The sequence below is a fragment of the Camelus dromedarius genome, chromosome 6, assembly GCF_036321535.1.
Source record: "Camelus dromedarius isolate mCamDro1 chromosome 6, mCamDro1.pat, whole genome shotgun sequence".
In the NCBI taxonomy this organism is placed as follows: domain Eukaryota; kingdom Metazoa; phylum Chordata; class Mammalia; order Artiodactyla; family Camelidae; genus Camelus; species Camelus dromedarius.
The window spans coordinates 60,279,972-60,288,517 of NC_087441.1; the positions used below are offsets into that span (position 1 = coordinate 60,279,972).

Consider the following 8,546-nt stretch of genomic DNA (forward strand, 5'->3'; position numbering starts at 1 on the left):
AAAACGTATTCTGTAAAAAAAAAAAAAGTGCAGAGGGGAGCAGCCGTGCTTCTGCCTGCCTCTCGTTTTGGGCCCTTCATTCAGGTATTATCGTTGACCTGCTAATCGAAAATCCTCAGAGGGACTAGACCTGGTTTCATCTGACTGTCTCTTAACCCCAGATTATCAGTAGATTCAGATTCAAATGGTATAACAAGTGTGTGGTACTCAGTAAGAAGGATATGTGAAAAAAAAAACATTTTCTATATAAAATACACTGTATTTTCTTTTTCTTTTTCTCTTCTTTTTTCCAAAAATAGTAAAACCTCAATAATTCAATGTAATTATGGGTACAGATGTGAAATCCTGATTTATAAATATTTTATTCTTACTACTTTCAAACTCTCATTAACTAAAACTAGGATAACAGGGCTGATTGTAGAAGGCCTAACCAGATCCTGTTTTAGTAAATAATAATATGTGATCGGCTGGGGATGATTATTGTCATAGAAACAAATTAGAATTTGGATATTAAATTAAACTCCTCCCCGGTATGCCAGTCATTCTCTCGATCTGACCATTAGTGAAAACTGCCTTTAGTTTGTACACATGTGAGAGGTATTGTTTTTATCAGTTAAATATATTTTATTACCTAACCAGATGAGTGCCTTGTGGGGTGTCTCTCTTGGGAATAAAACTGGTGTGATCAATGAAGAACAGTAGACTGTTCTTGAACATGGCAGTATGGTTAGGTTGGCACTATGGCAGGTGCATGCATTTTCTGGAAAGCTGTTTCCTGGATTGTTAATGCATGCCCAGGTAGATACACAGATACTTAAAAAATACTACCTAATTGCTGTAGTCAGATTGCACAACCATGATTTGTAGCAATTCTAACACAAGAGTGATCGGATGTATGATAAAGACATACTACATTTGCTAGTCAGTAAAAGTACAGACTGCACGTTATTGCTAGCAAGGCAATGTGTGTGGTATGATTTTCTTGAGAGCTGTTTTCAAAGTTTGCCTTTCCATGTCATCTTGGTTTCTTTAGTGAATTTGCTGGTAAAGTTTTTTTAAAATAAGCAATTTTTCAGTTCCTAATTTTATATTCAGGTAAGAATTGTACTGGTGGCTACTGTGTGCTGGGCACTTTCATTTATTATTGCTCCAGTAAGTTAGAAACTCCTTTGCCCCTTTGAGCAGTAAGAAAATGGGGAATCTGAAAGGTTTAGAAAGTTATCTCTATTAGACTCTACACATGGTATAACGTAAGTGGTTACCTAATTGCACGAATTGCCTAATACTTGGATGTAGATAATGTATCAAAAATAAAAAGAGACTGAAAATTTTCTTTTAAGTGAAAGGAAGTAGACCCCTAGGAAGGAAAGGAGGGGAGTTGAGACAGAATAATGAATATTTAAGAATAAATTTAGCAAGTTTGATAAGTAGAACATCACTTTTGGGGGCAGATCTGGTTCCAATACACTGAATGTGTTGGTCCTGTCAGATTTGTTGAATGAAAATGCAAATAGTCCAATCAAGTGTAATAATACTCATGAAGGGAAAAGGAATACAATTTGAAAGTTTTTACGAAGACATGCACTGCCTAATCTGTGAATTGAAAGCATCTTTTAAAAATTTGCTTCCCTTCATATTCCTAGGTGGTAGTGAATATGTGGGTAGAAAAACGAGTGCATTTCAAATAATGCTAATGAAGTTAAATGATTGCAATCTACCATATTGTGAAGAAAAGTTGTGAGCTGTGAAAGACGGGGACAGAATTAAAATATTACCATGACTAGCATTTGATTTGAATACTGCAAAGATAAGCTTAGGTTCCTACTTACAAAAACCATCCTCACAGCCTGATGAAATATCTTTTAAAAGGTTCTCTAGTTACCATGGCTACTTGTTAGCTTTGATCGAGTAAGTTGTAATGTATATTCAATCATCTGAGGTGAAGTAGCCAAAAAAACATACCAACTAATACCAAAAGTAGCTTCACTTCTAAATTCTTACTGGTTTGAAAATGGAAAGGATAAATAGCCTGAAGATTGGATTTTTGTTTAATTATCACTGCTTGAAAAGCAAAATATTTAGGATGCACATTGCCTGAATTTGCTCCTAATGTTTACTCTTTATGTGTAAGTTTTTCTTTTAAGGGAATTTCTCAGGTTTTGAATTTAGATGGCGAGACCTTTCTGAAAACTGTGGAAACCTTAGCAGCACACTGAGTTTCTGAAAGCCAGAGGGACACAGACAGTATCAAAGGCATTGGTCCCTATGGTAACATATTTGCATTTGGCCCAGAAGTGGCTGGTTTCTGCTTAGCTTCTTTTAATTGCTATATATTGACAGCTGTTTTCACGACTATTTATAAAATGTCAGAGTAATGAGCCTGCGTACAGGGAGTGCGCACCTTGTCCGTGGACTTGATTAGACGCCTCAGATGACAGAGCTGCGCGAAGTCACCGAGGTGTTGTTGGCATCCCCTTGTGCGTCTGTCACGTCATGGAGGCGAAAAGCCTGTCAGATGATTTAAATATTTTCCTCAATTCTCTTTTAAAACAGGTGACAAAAGAGCTAAAACAGTATGACAACAAAATTATAGAATGCAAATTTGAGAACAACAGCTGGGTCTTTATGAGACAGAGAACAGACAAAAGTTTTCCTAATGCCTACAACACTGCCATGGGTGAGTATGACAGCCTCCCAGGGGATGTGACAGTAAAAAAAAAAAGAAAAAGAAAAAATTAAGGTGTTAGAACCAAAACGTGCTATCTTTCGTTGCTCAGCTTGCAGGGCAGAATCACCCAACCCCCGTCCTCTCTGGGGGTGTCAGGTCTGGGCCCTGTTTGGCTTCAGTCCTCTCTCGACCTGGGCGCCCAGGAGGGGAGCTTGGAGGGCAGGAGAATGGGCCAAAGGCAAGTTGAATTTGTTGAGCAACAACAACAAAAGCCATGATAATTTCAGATCTATTCAAAACTATAAAAACCATTGTTTGCCAGATGGTAAAAGACAAAATTAGCAGGGGAAAATGTAATTTCCAGCTCCTAAAATAGTTTTACAAACAGTGGAGAACAAAGTAAATGAAAACCTTAAAAAAAAAAAGCAAACCCTAAACCCCGCTATGCTTCATGGTGTGCTTTGCGTACAAGGAATGCTTTGGGAATTGAGAAGAGGAAGTTTCTTTCATGAGGAACAACATATATTAACTAAGCTTATAAGGGAAACTGCTACTAGTAACAGTTCTGGATTGCATTTATAGTGGAATTGGGGGACAAAAACTAGATAAAAACCAAGATTAAAGGTTTATAGTAGTGTGTACCTTGAGTGCTCGGTCGGTGGTGATGATGATCAGATGATGATAAGAAGATATAGAAATTGCCATTTTGAGTTTTGCGGCTTAAAAGTTACTATTGGACACTCAGAGTTTCTTGTTGGATAACTGACTTCTGTGTTCAAATAAGATGAGTTAATTTTGAAGGAGAACTAATTAAGCCAGTGTCTTTTTTCCCCCCCAAACCAAATAAGTAAATAGAATTTTGACCATGTAAAATATTTTATTTATTAGTAGTTTTGTTATAATGCCTTTGAACAGGTTATTAAAATAAAAACTAAGATGCTTTGCCAGCTACAGCGAAGCCTGCCCTTCCAGGGGGATGGTGGCCGGTTCTGTGTCGCACGCGTCACAGTCTGCTGTTACCTCGCAGAGGAAGGCTGAGGGGCTAGGGTACACGTCTTCTTTAGAAATCGTGTTTGGACATGGAGCATAATGTGATGCGCTGTGCTGAATAATACCCCGTGAAAACTGTTGTGGTGGGATAAAAAACCAGAGTGAAGCCATGCTCAGTGCATGCAGAGTGAAAACCCAAATGCTTAAAGTTTTGGTCTAGAATTAATAGTGAAGGATGGCCACTCACATCGGGGTGGGGGAGGCTTAATTCCAAGCAAGTCAGGGAAGGTGGGAGTGTTTAGTGTGTTGGGAGGGAAACCTCTCCCCATCGTCTTCTCCCTGAGGTGAATCAGCTCCCTTAAGGAACCCTCCTCACGTGAGACGCCTGTCTCCTTTTGTCCAGCTGTGTGCAACAGTATCTCAAACCCTGTCACCAAGGAGATCCTATTTGAGTTCATCGACAGATGTGCGGCAGCTTCTCAAGGACAGAAGCGCAGACATCATCTGGACCCGGACACAGAGCTCATGCCTCCACCACCTCCCAAAAGACCTCGCCCTTTGACCTAAGACCTGCCTCTGACTTCAGGACTGAGAGGAAAGATGAGTGAGGAAGAATACAGTTGCCCCATTTTTTGGCAACCAGAGAAATTCAAAAAAGAGTGCAGCTTAATGTTGATACACATTTGACTTTTTTTTTAAAAAAAAAAAGAAAAGTATTGTAGCCAGCCTGTAAATATTTGATGCATTTGTTTCCTCAGTGCTACAGTACGTCATGGACTTAAACATTTTATTTATATCTGATAAACTCAGCCTTACCTTGTGGAATCTGAAGATTGAAATATCCAAAGGTTTAAATGAGATCGAAATCAATGAAAAAGAGGCCTTGTTTATATATGGGTAACTTTCGCTTTAATTTATAAATTTAGCAATCTGGAACTGTGAGCACATAGAACACTGTCTTTTTTAGAAGTTGTCTTTCAACTATGGTAAATTTTCCTTTTACAAAATTTAGGCAATGGCATTAAACATTCTTGCTGTCATTTAACATGGATTTTTCCTACATTTCTGAAATTCTTGTATTCAAAAACAAGTATCAAGGTTGTTAAATATTGTACTATACTAAACAGCTTGGTCTGGCTTATATCATTTTAAGAAGTTTTTTTTTTTTTTTGGAAATGTAAAAGCAAAAAAGTAAAGCTCCATTTTTGTGAATTTCATCCTTTCTAAAGAAAGTATGTTGAGTGTTTTCATCTGTTTCTGTTGTTTGGGATACAGTATCAGGTAGCCAGTGTGTCCACTCTGGCAGTGGTCTCGAGTTACTTCATGGGACTTACAGGCACACTGCCCGGTCCTGTTATTGGTTGTTCTCCCAGAAGACTTTTTTTTTTTTTCCCAGTGCCAGGGCTACTTCTGCTTTACCTCAGCATTATCAGCGCATTGTCAATTACGTTGAAACACACAGCTCACTGTGATTATGGGAGTGATACCAAATACACACAGTGTTGTGTTAGTTCCCTTGCACAAAACAGCAAAGGAAATGCCAACTGACTCCTTTGATTAGAAGGTAATGTCAACGCAAGAGAGTGCTGTCACCAGAAAATGCTCTCCCACTGCTAGATAAATGCAGAGGCAAAGACTAGACATCTGTAGGAACTGAACATCAAGGAAGCCAAGACATTCATTTTCAAAGCCAGAATTCTATCATATTCTATTCTGGGAGTGCTATTTCTGTTGTACATCTGAATTTTAAAACGTTTACTGATAGATAATGGATTGAAAGAGCAGCTAATTGGTCATAAGCCATTGTCGAGAAACCGTGTTCTGATTGGTTTGAGAAGGAACTCTGAGAATTAGCCTACTAGAGGCTAACGTATTTATTTTTAGAGGTACAGGTTTTAAGTGTGTGTATTTAAAACAAATTTTCATGATCTGAATTTTATATATGTATATGCATATACATGTGAGTATATGCAACAGTGTATATTCTTCTACTAATAGACATGAAAATCCAAATGAGTCACCTGGTAGACTGGATATCTGATAGGATTTCTATCTGAAATAGCACAGATTAACCAAAAATGTATTTATATGCACCTGAGTTTTTGTGTTTTTAAGCAAAATTTTCTCCTGCAGTGCTTTTCTAGATGAAATACTAGAGTCCTGCTCGGGCTTCTTTCTTTATTGGTCCCAGGTTCTGGAATGTACAGTGAATTTATTCAAAAGGCCATTTTAGCATTTCTTTCCTAGAGTACTTTTGTGGGTGTGAGTGCTACAGGAATTAAAACATCTGATTGCCACAGTGGCTGTTGAAAGACAGAAATTGGTAAGGCTTCATGGTGTCTTGTACAGAGTGGATCTAAAAAAATGCCTATGCAACTCCAAATAGCCTGATGCCTGCGCCACCGGGATTAGTGGCTCTTTTCACGCAGTCCAGTGCTTTCTTCCAAGCCTGTGTAATGCAGAAGCCTTTTGCAGATGTAAGAGCAAGCTTTTGTCCATGATCTTTAATGGAGTTAAAATGTTTATGGTAATTGTAACCTTTTAAATGAGTTTCGTGAAAAGAGCATCTCATTTTTAATACACCCAGATATTTTCTCCTTGCCTTTGTGCATTTTCCAGGACTTAATTTTCTTGATTTATCTTTTCCCTTTCAATTGTAGCGAAGAATAATAAGTAGATGCTATCTAGCCCTTGGACACATTACCATCTGCGTTATCATAAAAAGTCATCCAGAAAGTCAGGGGGTTGGAAATGTCGAGGTGGGATTTGGAAGATCATGAAGGAAACTCTTTCTTTCTCAGCCCACTTCATAATAACTATTTTCTGACACTGAAGTTCTGTAGACGAGAATAAGAAAAGTTTACTTTCCAGAGTTATCACGTATAAAAGCTCTGCCTTGTGTTCGGAAAAGACATGGCTGACTCGACTGCCTGGATGGTTACATTTGCTTTCCATGAATTGCCCGGAAGATGTCAGGACATTCCTTCTCTAATTGTGTGTCAGTGCGCATTGTAATAAAACTACTGATTTAAAATAACAAAGTGTATCTGCTTTGTTTTACTGGTGATGCCTTTGTGTCCCTTTTATCGCTGGCATCAGATCCCACTGCTGTCAGCTGAACCCATCAAAATCCATCTGGCTTTGTTGCATTCTAGAGCTTATCATAAAGACTTGGAAAATCCTGTTTTTCTAACCGGGAAACCAAGAAACTTAAAAGTTAAGAATCAAATACTTCCAGGCGGGGAAACTAAGGTGGTGGAGAAAACCCTGGGCTAGTCCCGAGTCTAGGCTCTACCTCCTGTTGGTTCTCTGTCCTTTTCTAGAACTCCTTTCTCCCCTCCTCCATCCATAAAATGCCAGGATTGGGCCAGAGGATCAAAAAGAATCTTCTCAGGTCTGACCTGATTCTTGTGTAAAAGCCAGTGCTTTGTGAATGTCGTGTATTCATAGTAATAGCAACAGTACCATTACTGACCGTTCATCAAACACCAAGACTGTCCTGAACACAACCGCTCTGTGTAGGTGGGTACCATCATTAACCTCATTTTGGAGTTAAGGAAGCTCTGACCCAGGGTAACACAGCTAGTTAGTTGTGAGCTGAGATCCAAACACAGGTCTTTCCGACTCCAACACCTAAATTAAGTACTCGTTGAAAGGCTCTGTTTGGGTCCCTGTTGGGGGACTGATTCTGTGTGAGGGTCCAGACTATTTAAGTTGTTTCTTTGATGCTAACAGGTAATAGGCTTCAAGCATCTCTCTCCAAAATAAGATGAATGTGGGAGCAGGAAAGTAAATTCATTTTTAGGATCTTGTTTAACTAGTTATTTAACAGTATTTAAATGTGAGTGACACAGAGGCCGTGAAAAGAAGTTTAATTCTCATTAAGATGCTAAATTCCAAAGATGCAATTAGGAAGAAATAAGTGATTGAATCACACACTGGGCCACCATTCCCTGATTGTCGCATAGTTAGCTGTCAACTCAGATGCTCTGGCAGGTCAGTGTCAGCCTTGGTTACCCCAGATGTGCCCCTCCCCTCCCTGGACTCAGCTCTCAGGTGACCCTCATGCCTGCCGAGCAAGGGGTGATGGAGGACACTCAAAGTAGGTGCCTCCCAGGCTTCTAAGATTTCACATTTCAAAAAAGTCATTGCCGTCATCTGGGGTTGCCAACTGTTTTGCCATGAAAGGCCATTTCATAAAGCTACACTGCCATTGTTTCATAAAATAAAATGAAAGACATGCATTTACGTAGGACAAATTTTGTTTTACGAAACAAAGACATTCATTTACATAGGACAAATTTTGTTTTACTAAAGACTCATTACACTGTCCTTTGCTTCTACATTTAACCCCAAACCAGTGGAAACTTTTCCATGGACCACTGTTTGGAATCGTTGCATAGGTGAAATTCCAGACGGGGCCTTGTACGTGGGGAGAGGGGCAAGAAAATGCCTGGGGGAGGGATGAATGAGGAATCTGGGATTAATACACACTACTATATATAAAATAGATAAACAACAAGGGCTTCCTGTATAGTACAGGAAACTATTCATTATCTTGTAATAACCTAAAATGGAAAAAATTCTGAAAAAGAATATATATATATCACTTTGCTATACACCCGAAACTAACACATTATAAATCAACTATACTGCAATTAAAATAAGTAAATTGAAAACACTAGCTATGTTCCCTGTGCTGTACAATATGTTCTTGTTGAACAAAAGAAAAAAGCAGAAAGAAAACCCCAGGGGAGAAGCAGGCCCTGGTTCCAGAGCTAAAGGCTGTTTTCATAGCCAGAGTTGACCATAGTCCAGTGACCTCACAATAGTTGATTATATTGTGCTCTTGTGATAGAACGGAATATAGGGGAACAATGAAATTATC

General features: G+C 38.8%; 1 protein-coding gene across 4 annotated transcripts in view; it reads left to right on the forward strand.

The window, feature by feature from the left end:
• RNGTT (RNA guanylyltransferase and 5'-phosphatase) overlaps positions 1 to 6,699 on the forward strand; it is a 264,777-nt gene extending 258,078 nt beyond the window's left edge. For 3 of the 4 annotated variants that reach the window (XM_064486867.1, XM_031456025.2, XM_010987705.3), the window contains exons 15-16: positions 2,554 to 2,677; positions 4,062 to 6,699. In XM_064486867.1, the coding sequence (XP_064342937.1) occupies positions 2,554 to 2,677; positions 4,062 to 4,225 (288 nt within the window). In that variant the 3' untranslated portion in view covers positions 4,226 to 6,699. Of the gene's footprint in view, positions 1 to 2,553; positions 2,678 to 4,061 lie in introns of those variants that run through there. The other variant, XR_010381315.1, reaches the window with a different exon arrangement.
• The last annotated feature ends 1,847 nt before the right edge of the window (positions 6,700 to 8,546 follow it).